We start from the raw sequence: 18,651 nt of genomic DNA, 5'->3' as shown, positions 1-18,651 counted from the left end.
CTTTACACATCACAAAAGAAAAAAAATAATCATCTGAAAAATTAAAGGAGGCTACAAGCAAACAAGAAAAATATGAGATGAACAAAAAAACAAAAAACAACACTCATTTATTCTGGCCAGTCAAAAACTACTCACATGTTCAGTAGTATCATCATATTCCCACTGATTGAGAGTAAAGAACATTGGAAAGAAAAACAAAAGAAGTAAAAAGAATATGTAGCCTGTTTGAGTTAATCTTTTCTTCTTAATAGTACAATAATTAAGTAAGATGTCTGGAAAAATCGTGTAGAATTTAAGTTAATTGTGTAGACTCATGTAGAATGTGGTTAATGAAATCAGGCCAGGCATTTTTAATTCCACATCTGCTCCCCTCAAAAAACATCTATCTCTCTTTCCTTAAAAGACAGAAAAATTAATGAATCTTCTTGTATCACATATTAATATTTTATGATGGATTGTATTAGCAAAAGCCACAGAGACAAGATTAAATTCTATGTGGTTTATTTAATCACGTTACCAGACTATATGCTTTATTTTCTCCAAATTAATTCAATGCCTTATTAATAGCATAATGCCATGATTTTTTAGACTTGAAACCTAACCAGACCAAGGTCGTATACAGTCAAGGTCTTTGCACTCTGTACAAGCCCTGATCATGTATCATAAAAATAAATGAAGGGAGGAGTACTGAAAGGAGAAAGGAGGTGACTAACTTGAATGTCAATTCATAGCCGAATTTGAATAAAAGGAACAAAGGCTATGTAATATTTGAACTCCAATATCACACCTAGACTTCCCTTCTAATATTCCAGCATTTAAAATGATTTTATACTACTGCCATGTAGAAGCTAAAATTGCAAACCGGAGCAAGAAAAGAGAGAACTAAAGTACAGAATGATTTTTTATTCTGTCTCCTCTCTCTTTTCTCTTCCTACTTTCAAAATCATTTCCATCTTTCTCCTCACTGAATTTAATCTGCAAGAACATTAAATTTTGAGAAATAGATTTACATTTTATATAAGTACATTAAGTAGAGATAGGTACATTAAGATAGATTGATAGGGAGGCAAATGATTAATAATGGCTTTTGGGAATTGAGATAACACTTAAAGAATTGTCTTGGCAGCAAAATGGTGTGCACACAAGACCCGATCTCAAAGTGGTGCTACAAAGCTAAAAATCAGAACTAAGCCTATAAGAAAAAATGAGAAAACAACAACAAAAGAAGCCAAAATAAATTTATATATTCAAATGAAAGAGTAGAATTTTTCTCTTTATGCTAAATTTCTTAATTTCTTAGGATCTGCAGTCCTTAAATTGACCTAGTTGCAAGAGGTATAATGGTTTCCATACTGACTTGTAACTCCAGTGCTAGAAGCCTTGGAAACTTTCAGTTTGAGTAACAGCATATTCCAATCAGTGAAACTCTATTGCTGACAATATTAAAGCTTAATGTTATCAGACTTCCATCATGTCTTATAATTTATAAAACAGATATGCAATTTCACATATCAAACCTATTAATATGAATACTGACAAACATAAATACCTCACTGCTTTTTAAGGTCACAAAAATAAATTCATTTCTTCTGAACTGTGTGATAAGGTATACACAATTATGATAGAAATACAATAGTAGTGGTTTAAGAAAGGTAGAGATTTGGCTCTAGGCTCTCCATATAAATAAATAAATAGTGGGTGGTTTAATCAGTGCAAATTTTGTTCCATTGGCTGTGACCTGCCCAAATACTTCTGTCTGTACAGCTCTAAGCATAGCTATAAGAAGTCCCAAGGCTTATGGGAACCAGCAGAATGACATAGCTTCGGGTATATGCCTGTACAAAAGGGTGACTATGTTTAGTCTAAGAATCTTTAAATGTAAATATTTTGGAAAGAGATGAGATGAAAAAAATGTAGCTAGTAGAATAAAATATGGAAAGATCTAAATAGCTGTTTAGAAAACTGAAAGTATTCATTACAACACTTAAAATATGTGATGCTCTAGTTACCTGTGCATCAGCCAGCATGATGTCCTTCAGCATGGGCTGACCCCTTGGCTCTCCATTTTCCATTCTTACATAGTGGACCTGGTATCCTCGGATCTGACCATGCTGCTTATTGGGTACAGGTGAGCGCCATGACACTTTAACAGCAGTAGAGTTGACAGCCTCTACCTCGACTTTGCGAGGAGGACCACTAGGAACTGGAACAACATCATTGGATAAAGCAAAATTACAGGCACCTGTCCCACCCATGACTTTTGCCTTTTTTTTTTTTTTTTTTTTTTTTTTTTAAGGGAGTAGACTCACTATGTTTTCTCTGAAGAATACAAATGGTTCAAATGGTTCAGCAAATATAAATGTTCAATCAATCTGCTCTACCTTTTAGTGAAAAGACCAAAAAACATGACTGATGCAAAAAAATGGAAGAAAAAAGAGTATTAGAGAAATAGAAAAACATGTAAAAATGCACAAAAGCCAAGGAAGATGCTTTGAGAATCAAAGCATTACATTACAAAGAGGTATTGCAATCACTGAAATAATAACAATAATAAAAACACAAAAGATTTCCAAAAAAGTTTCCCTTAGATTTGTTTGACCAGATCTTTTTTTTGTTTGCTTGCTTTTTTCCTTTTTTCTTTTTTTTCTTTTTTTTCTTTCTTTTTTTTTTTCAGTAGTATAAAAAGGAGGTTGATAATAAGGCTGTCTTCTGTCATTTCAAAGCATAGAAGAAAACAAAACGTGGAGCATCAGCTTTTTGTGATAAAAAACAAAGCAAAACAACAACAAAAAAAAAAAAGGGAAAAAAAGTTAAAAAGAAAAAACCTAAACAAAAAAAAAAAAAAGAAATTAAAAGTCAAAAATTACAAGACAGAAGAAGAAAGCAGTTAAAAATACATGAAGAACATTTTGGACATTTTTAAAAACAACGGTAAAATTGAGGAAAAGGTAGGAAGACTTTTCCCCTATGTTATTTTAACTTTGAAAGAGGAGAACGACGAACATGTAAGGGCTCAAAAGGTCAGTAGAGTCACTCCATAGACAAAAAAGTTGTTTTCTTTTGAAAAGTAAAAATACCATGGAAATAAATGAAGCACAAGTCTTTGTTTGAAAATTAACCCTGCAAATTGTGATAACATCTCTGATTTGAGGAAAAAGTAGCAAAAAGTACTGTTAGGTTATTTAAAATATAGCAGATCGAGAGAGGTGCAAACTCATGTAGAGGAGGCAACATACCATCTTCATCTGTGCGAATCAATACTGCTAAGCTCTCTGGGCCAGGTCCAACATCAGTGTGGGCGGTTACAGAGATCCGGTACTCAGTCCATTTTTCCAGCTGTTCCAAAAGGTATTGGGTACTGTCCGAGGAAATTCCCAAAATTTCATGGGGTTTGACATCTTCTCCATCAATCTCAATGTACTTGATGGAGTATGCAGTGATAATGCCATTCTGGTTTTCCACTGGTGGAGGTTTCCAACTTACCAAAATGCTAGTGGAGCTGGGACTTGTGCAACTAATGTCTTGAGGAGGAGCTGATGGCTCTGGTTTCAGTAGTGGGTTAAAGGAGGATTTGAGTGAAAGGATAGAAGTGATTGAAAAAAAATGAACAAAGGAAAAAATAAAAATAAAAATAAATAAACAACAACAAAATGAAAGTAAAGACTAAACAGAAAAAAAAGAGTAGAAACTTAAAAAGCAAAATATCAGATAATCATATGCACCTTGGCTTATTAACATGAGTAAACAGAAAATGAATAGACTAATTAAATAGTGAAAAAGCATGTAGGGGAAATATATGACAACGAAACCTCAAAATAACATTACCTACCTGTATTAAAATTCCTCTTGAAATAAAACAAAAACGTGACACTTCTATGTCTACTTATCTATCATTGTAAACAATGCAATTAGTGCAAGTTACAATATTTTAAATTATACGTTTTATATGTTTATTTACAAATTTTGGATGTATTGCCTTTAAGTGGGCTTTCTTTCTATGAGAATGTTTAGCTTCTTACAGAATGCATTTTAACTTGCAATAATTGCTAGAAATTACCCCCAAACATTTCTTGTAGCCTCCCCACTATCATAAACAAATGATTCTGTTTTACTTATTGACATTTTTACTCACTGAGTCTGCCTGACACATATTAACAACAAATGACATTTGAGTTGAAAGTATACTAGAAACATGCACTCAAAAGAAGATGAAAAAGTCTTAGTCAAAGATTTACCTACCAGGAACAGTGTCACGCTTGCTGATTCTGACTTTAACTTTTACTTACCATAGATCAGCTGTAAGCTTTATTTTTTTTTTTACTCCTCTTGGACACACCTTTGCTAGCAAAGAATAAATCCTACCAGTAATATAGGTTATTCTATGGGAAAAACAGATATCTGGACCCAGACACTGTGTCAAGAAAGCAGGTATTAATTTTACAAAGAGAGTTCACAACCTTGAGAGCCTCTTCTGTATTTCTGTCTTCTCTCTTGTATGGAAAACAAAGATTTTGTATGTGAGATCTGTATAAATGTTTTATTTATTTATTTATTTATCTTTTTATCTACTATTTTGTTCCCATTTCTAAAGGGGGAAGAGAAACAAATGTAATTTTGGTATTTATGCCAGGCACATCAAATAGATTAAAGTAATACAGAAAGCTTAGGACCCTGCTGTGACCTATCACATTTACAGATATATATTTCAGTTCCCTACAGTTCTTTTTACAGGGATCAATGGCTTTTTACTCAGTATGATACTCTGTTCTTCTGAAGGAAAATCGAGAGGGAACATGTCAGTATTTCAACTAACTAAAGGAGATGGATAGAGGAACAAAAAGGGAATTAGAGAATTTTTTGTTTGTTTGTTTTTCTTTTTTTAATTTTATCCAATTTAAGTTATAAAGTATTCAAAACATATTCATCCATTTTTGCCATGAATTTTTAAAGGAACTAAAATGGAAGCAAAATGTTCCTTTAGGATTCTACATGATAATAAATCCCTATAGCATCTTTCTCAAAATTGACAAAATGAATGGCGGTAAAGTATTTTGGTGAACACTGCTAATGAACTCATAGAATTTATCAATTTTTAACCCTTGTTATTCTGCAAAATGCAAAGTATTGCTCTAATGTAACAGGATAATCTATAGACTACCTGTATAAACAGTTTTATTAAAATGTATTTATTCTTATAATATGCAATGTTTAGACTTGTTGAAATCTTTTTAGAAGATAACAAGGGTCTGCTTATAGACTACTGAAATCAATTAAATTTTATTAGCATCTGAAGGAATAAAGGCTCTGTATTGTTGTATTTCAGAAGGGAAAAATGGCAATGTGTTTAAATATAAAACTTGCATCCATGGCCTTCAAATGTTTAATCTCCATGCACAGTTTACACACCCTTCTCCTATTAAAAAGAATGAAAATTCTAAGCTGAAATGAGCACAGGAATAAATAAATACCCTTTTCTGCAGCAGACTATTGATTTTGGATTATTGAAGTCAAAATAGGCATTGACCCTAACTCTAAAACTAGTTTCATGCTATGTAATATTTTTATACGTTTATTCAAAATGCCTTAGAAATACTTCAGAATAACACTTCCCTTTGGTTAAATTTAAGATATACGGCACTACATCTCTTGTTACATTAATTATCATTAATAACACTAACAAATAATGTTGGAGTGATCATATCTGTCACAGAATACATTTTTTTAAAAAAATCATAGAAACATATGTAGCAGAAGCATAGATTATCCTGTAAAACTAGCACTTCTGGAAATCATCCCTATGTACCTCATAGTTTTACTTGAGTATTAATTTAAATATGGAAAAATGCATGTATAATTCTAATGTTTTGCACTGCATTTGCACCGACCCTACTGACATTTTTTCCATAAGCATCCACTTAAATAAATAAATAGATAAATAAATAAATAAATAAATAAATAAATGAAAATTTCTACTAGTGTAAATAATGAATGAACATTAAAAAAAAGCCCTGATAATAAATATCTAATTTTAACTCAGGAAGAGTAGCTACTATAGCAGTTATGAGGAAATTTTGATACACTCAGCAGCACCCTACAACTATAAGGATTTGCTCCAGGAGCAACATATTATTATAGGAAACATACATTGTGAGTGGCCATGTGGAATTTTATGAGAGGAGGATTGTTATCTACCCCTATTATCTACACTTACTCCATGCTAAAACATCATCCCATTATTCCCATTATAACATGAAAACAAAGGTAATTATGACAGTATAGTATTGTATCCCTTAATACTGTGTTTCCTTAAGTCTTTACAGTCTTTTTCTATAGTTATTGAAAAATCACACACATCTTAAATTGATCACAATATTTTAAGTATTCTGTTGTATTAAGAACTGGGAATGCTACATTTTTTATCATTACACTTTCTTCTCTTGCTATCTTACTGGGTTACTTAGACAAACATCTTCAACAGATATAACAGGATAAAGTTAGCAAGGAAAGACACCTACTTGACTGCATGGTTCTTGCTGAGATTTCTGCTGTTGAAGCACCAAGTCCCTGTGGAGAACGTGCTGCTAGACGAAACAAGTACAGGCTGTTTGGCTTCAGGCCTTGGAGACGATAAGATGTAGTAGGTTCCGTGGAAACCCGTTGCTAAAGGGAAGTAATAAGATAGTTGAATGTCTAACATGATTTTCACAGAATCCCAGAATAATTTGAGTTAAAGGACATCTAGTCCAACTTCTGCAATGAAGAGGGACATAGGTCAGGTTGCTCAGATGCCATCCAGATTGACTGTATGTTTTCAGGAACGGGGCATAATCCATCTGTCTAGGCAACCTGTTCCAGGATCTCACGACCGTTATTGTAAAAGACTTTTTTCTTGTATCCAAACAAAAACTAACCTTTTTGCTTTGAAACCATTTCCCCTTCTCCTATAATAACAGATTCTAATAAAGAATCTGTTCCTTCTTCCATATAGCTCCCCTTCAGATACTGAAAGGCTGCTATCATTTGTCCCCAGGGTGCCCTCTCCATTCTTTTCTAAAGGCTGAACAGCCCCAGGTCTTTCAGCCTGTTTTTGTTGGGGAGGTGTTCCATCCCATGGACCCTCTGGACATTCTCCAACAGGTCCATATGTCTCTTGCATTGAGATTCCACATCTGCATGCAGTACGCCTGTATGGTCTCACCAGAGCAGAGCAAAGGGGCAGGATCACCTCCTTCAACCTGCTGGTCATAATTCTTTTGGTGCATCCCAGGATATGGTTGGCTTTCTGGGCTGCAAGGGCACTTCACTGGCTTATGTCCAGCAGCCCATCCACCATATCCCTTCATACTTTCCATAAATAACTTTTCAGTCAGAAATTCTGAATTATGTATAGATATATATATATTTATAAATGTTACTATACTCTGACTATAACCTCTATAGTAACATTTTAACATACACATTCAAGGAAAAATTATCAGAACAAAACCAAACTAAAGAGAACAAAAAAAGGGTATGCTGCTTTTAAAAATAATATATATTTTAAAGCAGGTAGCTTAATGGATTAAATTCTATACATAAATATTGTTTAACTATTTTTTCCAAAGCATAGAAGGCTATCAGTTCAATAATACAGCAAACATAACATGGAAGTCCTGTATGACGTGAACTACAGGGACTTGTTTTGAGAGTAATCTTTGATTTAAGGACAACCAATAGTAAAATTTGTGTTCAAAATTTTAGGAAGAGAATCAATCTACAGGGTAATTCTTCTAAAAGGGACACCTAAACAGGTATCTATTTGGAGGATTAATATGCATCTGTCTCCCCCATAGAAATGCTTATGCTCACATTTATTTATTCACTTTTTATATGTGGAGCTGTCATCAACATAGGCTCAGCTGAAGTATCAGCAATGAGGGGATGATGTAGAAGAAATCAGTGTTGCTAACATTCTCCTTCTACCTTCTGAGGCTGACATCTGTGACACCCCCAGCACAGAGGCACTCAAAAATCTTTACAAAATAATGGTTTAGAAAAATTCCATAGTAACTATAAAACTTTAGAAGGAAAACATTTTATTCTCAAAGATTGCTTAAACAACATTTGAAAGCACCATATACGATGACAAAGAGAAATGGATATTATCTAGAGAAGAAAATAGACTAATCCTTCAGGATTTTATGTCAAATTATTAACAAGAATTTAAAATATTCTTGATATTTTCACTTACCTCCTCCCCATGCTCCCCGTCTTTGTAAACCAATTCATAGCTGGAAATAGTATCAGAACGTGGAGGTGTCCAGGAAAGTAATATGCTTGTTTCAGACTCAGGCTCTGCCTTGAAGTTCAGTGGCTGACCAGGGACTAGAGAAAAAGAGTTTAGCAGTGTTGCCAGCTGTTGTGGCAGCTTTTTTTTTTTTTTTTTTAAGTAGTTGTTGCTGTTGTTGTTTGTTTCTATTTAAATACATATTGTTAAAATTCTTTAAAATAATAATTCACACAAAATTATAATTGAATTTACTGAACTTAATAAAAAATTAATCTGAACTCAGAAGAGAACTACAAGTTTAATTTCCTTATTACAAATTGCTATGGATTTCAAACAAATGCTTCACAGTTCAAATAATGCACAGAAAGCTGAAGCCTAGTATTGAATATCATTAAATTAACTCCTGTATGAAATGGGAAATACATGTAATATGTGTAAGCATTAAAACACGTATGTATATATAAAAAAGGCATATATGAGAAATGCTGGTCTTAGAGAAGATGGGATAGAAAACAGCATTAAAACAATTACATGTGTTAACTCACAAATAACTGACAAGTATTGCTGAACAAGTATTGTTCTTTAAGTACACTGAATGCTTTTACAATCAGAGAAGTCACAACTTACTGAAAAGATCTTGAGTAGTGTTCTTTTTAAGTGACATATTTGCACACTTGTAATGATTGGTATTTTTATAATATAGCTGGATTTCTAGAGATATTTTATTTGCGAGAACAAAATTACAACTTTGATTCTCTAAGTAAAGAATATCTTCAGTTTTTAAGCCTTGTGTAATGGTTGCAGAAACTACTTCCCTCATTTGCTGCTGAAAATTTATGCCAAATAACAGTGACTGGGAAAAGGAGGTAAAATATATCCTGTAATTGGAATATATACAATCATTTTGGCATATAACTTCTAAAATATTAGTTCCAGTTAATATTGATGTTGTTAATGCATGAAACAATCTTCATCAGCATATCTATCTTTTCAAAAATAAAATGCAGCATGCTCTCATTTTAAAAGGAAAGAATATCAGATGTGATGCTTAGAAAGAACAGGTATGACAAGTATGATATGATAATAATTGTCTTGTTAACACTTTTCAGGGTAGAATTTTATTATAATAGTACAAGTATGCTTGTAATGTACAATAAGAGACTTAAAAATACCATGAAGAAAATTGTAAAAATAACTTACGACTATAATTATTTTCCCCAGACTTCTACACAACATAATTCTGTAAATAACAGAATCTTTGTGTATGCTAGGAGAGGTCTGATATCTAATCTTTAAACAGAGAAATAAAATGTTTGTATAAAGTGCATAGTCAGGCTGCGTGGATTTTGTGATGTCTTACCACTGATATTTATATTTCTTTTAGAAAAAAAGACAAAATAGAGAAAGAAATGTGTAGAATAACGTTGCCTATTTCTGAAGGAATGAGTGAGGGTAAGAAGAAAAGCTCTTTACAGCAAGAAAGATGCATAGGAGTAACGTAATTTTTCTAAAACTTAGCTTGTATAAAAAGGTAAAAAAAAACCTTTGCCTCATAAAAGGCCACAAAACTTCGAACAACGGCTTATGTTTTATGTGTCACGATATTTTTCTTGTGCTTTACATTTCCATTAATTATTGTGAGGAGAAGATGGAGGGCACAAGTGCCAAGTTTGAATTGAGCTGGGGAAGGGAACACTCAGTGCACTCAAGGGGCATCCTGCTCTTTAGAGGGAGATGGAAAATGAGGAGGAAGTGGTGGATGGAATGATGAGAATTCAGCAATATTGAGGCTGAGCACTGGAAAAGCAGAGATCTTGTAGGGATGGAGAGTAGGACTAATGGCGAACACTGGAGGAGCTCATGGTTTTCGGACCTACATGCTGAGCAGTATCCAGTCATGCACCTGGCCAGCAACATGAGACAGAACTGCACAAGTTGGTGTGAGTGGGATACAGCCCTGACTACCAGGGAAGAGAAGGGGCTGTCGCCTTTATTCAGGTTCATTAAACCCCATCTAGGTACTGCATCCAGTTTGGGGCCTCCAATAGAGGAAGAATTTCTATAAACATGGCCAAGTTCAATGAGCAGTCAGAAAGGAGAGAGTGTGGGACTGTGGCTCACCCAACTGGGAGAAAAGGCAGCTTCAGGGGTACCCAGAGGCAGCTCTAACATCATCAGAAGGAAATGGTGCTAGCAGGAGATGATGCTAGGCTCTGCACATGGTGTCTGGCAACAGCATGAGAGGCAGTGGCACAAGATGAGATGTGAGAGGCTCAGACTGGAGCAGAGGAATAACCTTTTTCCCCAGTAAGACTGTCTGGCTGTGGAGATGGGATTTTTGCAGGCCAGGCTGTCTCAGGCGTGAGGCATTTCATGAAATGTTCTCTGGCTCTTGCTGAGCCTGCTGGGCTGGAGACCTTTCCTTTTGCCAGCATCAGCAGGACCCTGTGATACTGCAATCTGTGTATGGAAACATGAACTGTAGAACATAGGCAGGAACTATAAATGACCAGTAGGGTGACCCATATGATAGCTGCTACCATTAATTATGATAATAAATAAAGCAGCAAATGGAGAATAAAGGTTATTTCTTCTCTCTCTGCAGTAATATATTTTAAGAGATTCATCCTCCCAGACTTGCTTTCAAATACAACTTTTTCAAACTGGACATCGCTTGAAGACAAATGAACTTTCCAAAAAACTGGTGAAAAAATATCTTGATGTAAAACTTGAAAAAGAATCCCAGATATTTTACAGCCACAGTTATGCAAATCTGAAATTGAAAACACTAGATAGGGAAGAGAGGGAAGAAGGAAAATGAATACAAAGGTAAAATAAACTTTTTCACGAATAACCACTTTTAGGGAAACTAATACTCAAAAAAATAAAAGTAGAAGATAGAAAAGTGGAATAATAACTTTTAAACTATTAAGCTGAAGGAACTGGTACAGAAACTGAAAAATCTCTGTAAGTGGAATTTACATTATTTTTAAAATGTTTTTAATTACACAGATTAAATGGAACTTTCCATATTAGTGACACATGTGATGCAATCACAGAATGGGATGTTTTTGTATGAATGTTGTCTCAGCACCGATTTTTCTGCTTTGAGGTCACTTGGCTCCATAAATGCATGTTGAAGACCACAGATTTTCTTTGCAGTGAGTATACATCTTAATTCTCACTTCTTATATTAGTGAAAGAACTTGAAAATTCTGGCAAAGTAGCAGTCTTGTTACAACACAGAACTGAACCATTAATTCATTTTCCTTAAGCTAAGTTTCTGTTTGTGTGTCTTGAAAGTCAGATATTTGACTGTTCACTGCTCTTTTCAGTATGTTCAAAAACTTGGTCTTCTATAACTGTTAAGATTCCTAAACTTCCATCTACAGATGATCTTTGGTTTAAAGTTAACAGCCTGCTTTACTCTGCAATTTTCTTGTTTAAATAGACATATATTTAAGGTATACACACATTATATAGAATATTTTTTCTATTTCTCCAAAAATCCCCTACCTAATAAACTACCTCTGATTCTCCTCTCTTTCTAATTTGGGAAACAGAATAAGAACAGGATTATCTGAATTCCTTCACTAGTTATCTCCTTTTGCATGTTGAAAAAAAAAAAAGAAAATAAAAACAGACAACTTAGAGAAGCTTAGAGGAGACTGAGAGGTGGCCTCATTGTGGTCCACATCTTCCTCATGAGGGGAAGCAGAGATGGACTGATCTATTCGCTTTGGTGACAAGTAGCAGAACTAAAGAGAGACACATGAAGCTAAATTAGGAAAGGCTCAGATTGGATAGCAGAAATATGTTCTTTACTGAGAAGGCAGCTGGACACTGAAACAGGCTTCCCAGATCAGTGTTCATGGCATCAAATCTGCCAGATTGCAAGACTCATTTGGACAATATTCTTGGAAATACTGCTTAATATTAGGAAGTCCTTTGTGGAACCAGGAGTTGAAATAGTTGATCCTCACTGTCCCCTTTCAACTCAGGTTATTCTATGGCTCTATGAACTAGCTTAAAGCTCAGATTTTTTCTCTTACATGGGAGACAATGTACATTGCTGACAAAGTACATGAATTTCTGACCAGTTTGAGTAAAGAAAGGAAATATGACAAGATGCACAAAAACTGTGTACTGGGCAGACTAATGGAGACATACCAACACAGTTTTCATTTTCAGATGAATTAAAAAATAAACAGCAAGAAATATCATACTAAATCTAATATAGAAAATCCTTTATTCTAAAATTTATTGTTTGCAATTTAGTTTGCCTAAATACCTAAACAGTCCTGATTCTGTCTTTATTATATTCCTTTTATAGATAAATTCAGTGTGGAATAGGGGCACTGTTAAATGTAGATTCTGATACTGAGAGTCCCTTATGCAAAAAGGTCAGTCTTTTAGCTGTTTTCTGATTATTTAATTTTTAAAAATGGTGCCTTTTTACACTGAAGAGAACACTGACAAAAATAGCTAGAGAAAAAGACAGCTTTTCTTTCACAGTATTTAAATATGAAGGTGAAAATAAAACTTTATTTTGATGTTTGGTCTTATGATAAATATTTCCTTCTCTTCCCCTCAAAGTTTATGTTTCTAGTCAATAGTTTACACAGAAATCCAGTTTTCAATTTCAAGAGTTTCTACTGATCAGTAAAGCGAGAAGCCACCAACAGCGTCCTTTCAAAGAATCATTCTTTCCCACTAACGAACAAAAGATTCTCATGAATAGGCTTTCCTGAACAAAATTTTTTAATCCAAAAATAACCAAATTGAACCACACATAAGTGACAAGAAAGTTTTGAAGGATACTAAGATTAAGGAGGTTGCAAGTCACAGTATGAATCAGATTTTTTTTTAATTTTTTTTTTTTTTTTTTTTTTTTTTTTTGCATATTCATGCTAATATCTCCCAGAGTAATTCTGATTTCTAAGTTACATATTTATACATTACAGGCTTATGTGCTACAGAAAAAGAAAACAATCAAATTCCAATCACCATCCTATTATTATTTTCACATATGGTTCTACCAAATTCATTTATTCTGTTCATGATACATAAAAAATTTATCTGGTACATATATATTTATGTGGATGACATTCAGACTGAGAAATGAAAACAATTATATTTAGATTTAGATTACAACAAATCTGGTATGGGACATTTCTTTCTGCAGTGCTCAATAAATAGATGAATCATAGTTTTTAAAGATACACTGAACAAGAACTCTGCACTACACATTCTTATATATTTATCTCTTAGGACTTCAAAAAAATCATTTGCTTTCAAGCAAAAGTATCAGTGCTTAAAAATGCCACTTGTGTGCCACACTTTTAGTTTTGTTTCGATTTTCATCATCTCACATAAACAATGTCATGTCAAACGTGAGTTGAGACACTCTCCTGCACTCTTAACATTGTCATAATTTCTTCAATTACTTCTTCACAGAATCACAGAATTGCAGGGGTTGGAAGGGACCTTTAGAGATCATCAAGACCAACCCCCCTGCCAAAGCAGGTTCCCTACACCAGGTCGCACAGGTAGGCATCCAGGCGAAACTTGAATATCTCCAGTGAAGGAGACTCCACAACCCCCCTGGGCAGCCTGTTCCAGTGCTCCATCACCCTCACCGTAAAGAAATTCTTGTGCACATTCGTGTGCAACTTCCTATGCTGCAGCTTATGTCCATTTCCCCTTGTCCTGTCTCCATGTACCACTGAAAAGAGACTGGCCTCACCACTATGGCCCCCACACCTCAGATATCTATAAATGTGGATTAGATCCCCTCTCAGTCACCTTTTTTCAAGGCTAAATAGACCCAGTTCACTCAGCCTTTCTTCATAAGGGAGATGCTCCAGGCCCTTCACCATTTTTGTGGCTCTCCATTGGACTCTTTCCAAGAGATCCCTGTCTTTTTTTGTACTGGGGAGCCCAGAACTGGACACAGTACTCCAGATGAGGTCTTACCAGGGCAGAGTAAAGGGGGAGGATCACCTCCCTCGACCCGCTGGCCACGCTCTTTTTAATGCACCCCAGGATGCCATTGGCCTTTTTGGCCACAAGGGCACACTGCTGGCTCATGGCCAACCTGTCGTCCACCAGGACACCCAGGTCCCTCTCTGCAGAGCTCCTCTCCAGCAGCTCATCCCCCAGCCTGTACTGGTGCATGCAATTATTCCTCCCTAGGAATAATTCAAATAATTACAACAAAAATCAGAAACAAATGGGCATGTTTAATGGAAAGTTTCTTTAATGCTATAACATATAGAGTTTTTCTGAATTAACTTGAGCGAGTAATGCAACTTAGTGCAGCTGAATCTCAATGCTCAATATTTCAATTGCTTCATCCTTCCTTGGTGAAGCCGCTGACAAATTTGCTAATATAAGAATATAGGAACATGAGCTTTGAGGGGAAGAGAAGGAAATGTTTATCATAAAACCAAACATCAAAATAAATACATAAAAGTTTTATGTTTACCTTCATGTTTAAGTATAGTGAAAGCAAAGCCTTGTCTTTTTGCCTAGCTGTTTTCAGCAGCGTTCTCTTCAGTGTAAAAGGATGTAGACAAGAAGCTCACTAAACCCTATGAGTATTTTTTTTTTCTATGTGCTTTCCAAAAAGTCACATGTCAACATAAAATATAGTTCCTTAAAAATTTTACAGAGGTCAAAATTACCTAGGTCTTTGTGTAACACAGCATTAAAAAAGTGTTCAGTTGCCATTCCTTATTAAAGGTGTATTGATGTCTACTTTGAATGATTTGCATACAGACATAAATACTGTAACTGTCTTCAATTATACTTAGATGTGCTTTTTTTAAAAAAAATGAGGAATGCTACAATTCTTCAACAGAAAGCATCCTAGCAATAAAAATCCAAGAAGTATCATACAATATTTCTAGGTGACCTACAGTAACACTCAATGCAGGTTTCTCTAAACCACTAGACAAATCTTTTATTTCTTGTTGCTTTAATGAAACATGTTCTGCAGTGTAGCTCCACCAGAACTTCTCACTTCTGATTTCATAAAAATTCTTGTCAATATTATTCACTATGCTAGTTTGTCTTTTGCTAATAAAACTAATTCATAAATCTAAAACTACTGTGCAGAACTCAAACAAACTAACTTCATGCATAAAACAAGGAAATTATGATCTTGTGGGTTGCTGGCTGTATTTGTTATTATAAATAAAACTGTAAAGAAATGCCTGCACGTGCTTACATAAGGGCAGTTTTGGGTTTGGTTTGTTTTAAATGCTCTCTTGATTTATGTGTTTTCAAAACATGACCAAGTATTTGCATATGCATGCAATGCACATATATTTTAACTTTCCACGAGCAAGATTCAATAGAATGATAACATATAAGGAAGATATGTGCTTCTTGAACAAAACACACTATCTCAGTCAACTTTTCAAAGAAAGCTTTTAAAGACTACATGATAGACAGCGCTGGTACACAGGACACTGCAAAATAGAAACTGTAACATTATTTGGGATGAAGTGAAAGAAAGTGTAAGGAAAAATTTTGTCTCTTCAATGGTAACTTGCACTGTGGAATTGAGAAGTTGTTATCCAAAAGAGCTGCCCTGAAAGAACTATGTTTATTCTGCTCCCTCCTGTCCCCCTCAAATTTTGTTCACTATAGCCTTACCTCCTGTTTGAGTGATGACTTGAATGTCACTGGAAAGTGGTCCATCCCCAACAGAAGTAAAAGCAAGAACCTTCACAGAGTATGTTTTCTGGGGCACGAGATTCCCAATAGTAGTGATATGGCTGTCAGCTACATTGTGTTTCAGCCAGCTGTTGACATGTTGAGTAGGATCCATAGTATAATAAACTCTGTAACCTTGTATTTGTCCATTAGGTTCCTCAGGTTCTTCCCACTGTACCAAAATGGTGGTAGAGCTCAACATACGGGCCTGTACATTGCGTGGTGCACTTGAAGGTGCTTGCTCTGAAGTCCTTGTTGACACAGGCTCACTGGGTGGCCCTCGCCCAATGTTATTTACAGCAACTACCCGAAATTCATACTCTGAGTATGGGCTTAGTCCAGCCACACTATAGCGTGTTGTGGCAACACCATCAATTTCTTTATATGGCTCCTCAGAGTTCTTGGGCTTGTGTTGGATTATGTAGTAAGAAACTGGCTCAGGATTTCCAGAGTCCCAAGTCAATGTTATGCTTGTTGCTGTGCTTTCTGTCACCACAGGTGTTCCAGGAGGTTTAGGTAAGGCTGAAGATGAATACAAAAAATTAAAGTTAACACTGTATAACAGCAGGCATTAATTTTTACATTAACAGGTCTAAAAGTACAAACAAACAAATTAAAAAACAGGAAGAATGTAATGGAGAGAAAATGTTATTTATTCAGAGCAAGATTCTGGCAATTATGATTTTCTCCAGCAGTTTATCAGAAAAAAATCCAGGTCTGTAGTAAAAGGCTTATTAATATAAAGCCATGATACTGTCTTTTTAGACAAATCCCTAAATCATATGCAGATGAATAATCTTATAGACAGTCAGTGGACCATTGCAGTTTAATTTTCAAATATTTCTGGAGCTTCTGACATCCACTTGCTCAAGAACAAGATAACCGAACACCCAACAACTTTAAAAATCAAATGACTGTCTCTTAACTGTTTGTGCAGTTGACAAATACATGCAAGATTATTAAGTCTTTTATTTACTTTAAATGAAAGCTGAGAACTAAACATGGAAGAATAATGGAATACTGCAATTAAACTATCAGTATTAATATTATTACTGTCTGAATCTATTTTTTTGTCTTGTATTATTGATTGGTTGGAGATTTCTTAGTTTTTTCTAGTAGAATTTTTTTGCTCTGAATATGGACAATGAAATAAAAGAAAGATGAGACTATTTCCAAAAGTGTGTACTTGGGATATACCTTTGACAGTTATCTGCGCTATTGCTTCTATAACACCAAGGGTAGACATAGCAACACAAGTATAGTTTGCAGACTGCCTGACATCGTTAAGCTCAAGGACGTTTCTCCCTATTGGCATATCATCCTCAGGTGTCAAATCTTCTGCTCCTAGCATCCATTTCACATATGGCATTGGTGACCCCACTGCAACACACGTGATATTTACACTCCCGCCAGGCATGATCTCATGATTGGTGGGGGGGATCGAGAACCTTGGTGGGACCCGTCGAACTGGAACAAAACACACAAAAAAGTAATAACATATACAAAAAAAGAAACTGAATGTTGCATACAGTCTACATACAGTGTACAGACAGTCTTATGTCTTAATGTGTTATTCTGATTGGTCAGAAAATATGTAGAAAATAAATACAAGACTATATAAGAATATTGTCTGCACACAATATCAACCATTCTATAATTACTTGATGTTATCATTAGACACATTCGTACACAGGCTGATTCAGAGCTATTAGGGCCCCCACATATAACTAACTACATACTTACAATTCACAAACACCATGCAAAAGATATACACACACACACGCACGCACGCACACACGCGCACACATATATATATGCATGTATTTCCTATGTGTATACATATATATATGCATAAAAGAAAACTGGAGAGTAAACAGCATGTTTGAATTGATTACCAAAACCAACTCCAATGCTGTGTACTTCCAGTTGATGTGGATAGATGTGCTAGACCACATTGTCACATCAATCCTGAAACACATTGCCTACAGTACACTTAAAGTGCAATTTCACTGCTTTCAGACGCAAAGTGGATGCAGCCTCAAGACCTCACACTAACATTGAAACAAACAGAAATAATATATACAAATACACACATACAAATATATATATATATACACATATATATACATGTACATACTCATATATATACGTATATATACATATATATACATATATGTATGTATATTGTCACAGAAAAGAAACTAAGCAAAGCCAGTACAAAGTACTGGATTTGGTCATGCAGGCAAGCCAATGACAGAATCAACTGAGAATCATGCTTTGGAAAATGTTTGAGTAAAATTGCAGAAAGAAAAGGATGTCAAAACAAAAACATATTGGGTAAGGAAAGAAAACTTGAAGGAGTTGGGGATGGGATAGGCTGACAGTTACAGGAGTTTAAGAGGAGGATAGACTTTGAGGGAGAGGGAAATTAGATTAAGTGTAAGTGGTTAAAAAGCAAGGGCTACTGGGAAAATAGCAGAACATTTCACATTCAGAATTCCATTATGCTCACAGTTAAGGGAAAACAGAATAAGCTATAAGGAGTGATAATATCAGACATCCGTGTACTGATAGCAAGGGATAGTGACCTTAAACATGTAGCAGGACATAGCACCAACAGAATAGTTAGTACTTAAGCAAACACAGCACCGAGATAATTA

General features: G+C 34.9%; 1 protein-coding gene across 17 annotated transcripts in view; it reads right to left on the bottom strand.

Annotated features, from left to right (window-relative positions):
* The window catches only part of PTPRD (protein tyrosine phosphatase receptor type D), a 1,183,295-nt gene that overhangs the window by 121,910 nt on the left and 1,042,734 nt on the right, over window positions 1–18,651 (bottom strand). For 8 of the 17 annotated variants that reach the window (XM_052700439.1, XM_052700447.1, XM_052700441.1 and 5 more), the window contains 7 exons: window positions 17,189–17,458; window positions 15,932–16,513; window positions 8,231–8,364; window positions 6,516–6,660; window positions 3,237–3,542; window positions 2,010–2,203; window positions 136–162 (listed from right to left, as the gene is read on the bottom strand). In XM_052700439.1, the coding sequence (XP_052556399.1) occupies window positions 136–162; window positions 2,010–2,203; window positions 3,237–3,542; window positions 6,516–6,660; window positions 8,231–8,364; window positions 15,932–16,513; window positions 17,189–17,458 (1,658 nt within the window). The remainder of the gene's footprint in view (window positions 1–135; window positions 163–2,009; window positions 2,204–3,236; window positions 3,543–6,515; window positions 6,661–8,230; window positions 8,365–15,931; window positions 16,514–17,188; window positions 17,459–18,651) is intronic. The other 9 variants (XM_052700444.1, XM_052700445.1, XM_052700450.1 and 6 more) reach the window with 2 other exon arrangements.

This window comes from Tympanuchus pallidicinctus, unplaced genomic scaffold, assembly GCF_026119805.1.
Source record: "Tympanuchus pallidicinctus isolate F22 unplaced genomic scaffold, pur_lepc_1.0 scaffold4, whole genome shotgun sequence".
NCBI classification, from domain to species: Eukaryota; Metazoa; Chordata; class Aves; order Galliformes; family Phasianidae; genus Tympanuchus; species Tympanuchus pallidicinctus.
Note: the sequence above shows the minus strand (reverse complement) of the source record. Positions and strands in the feature narration are given on the sequence as shown.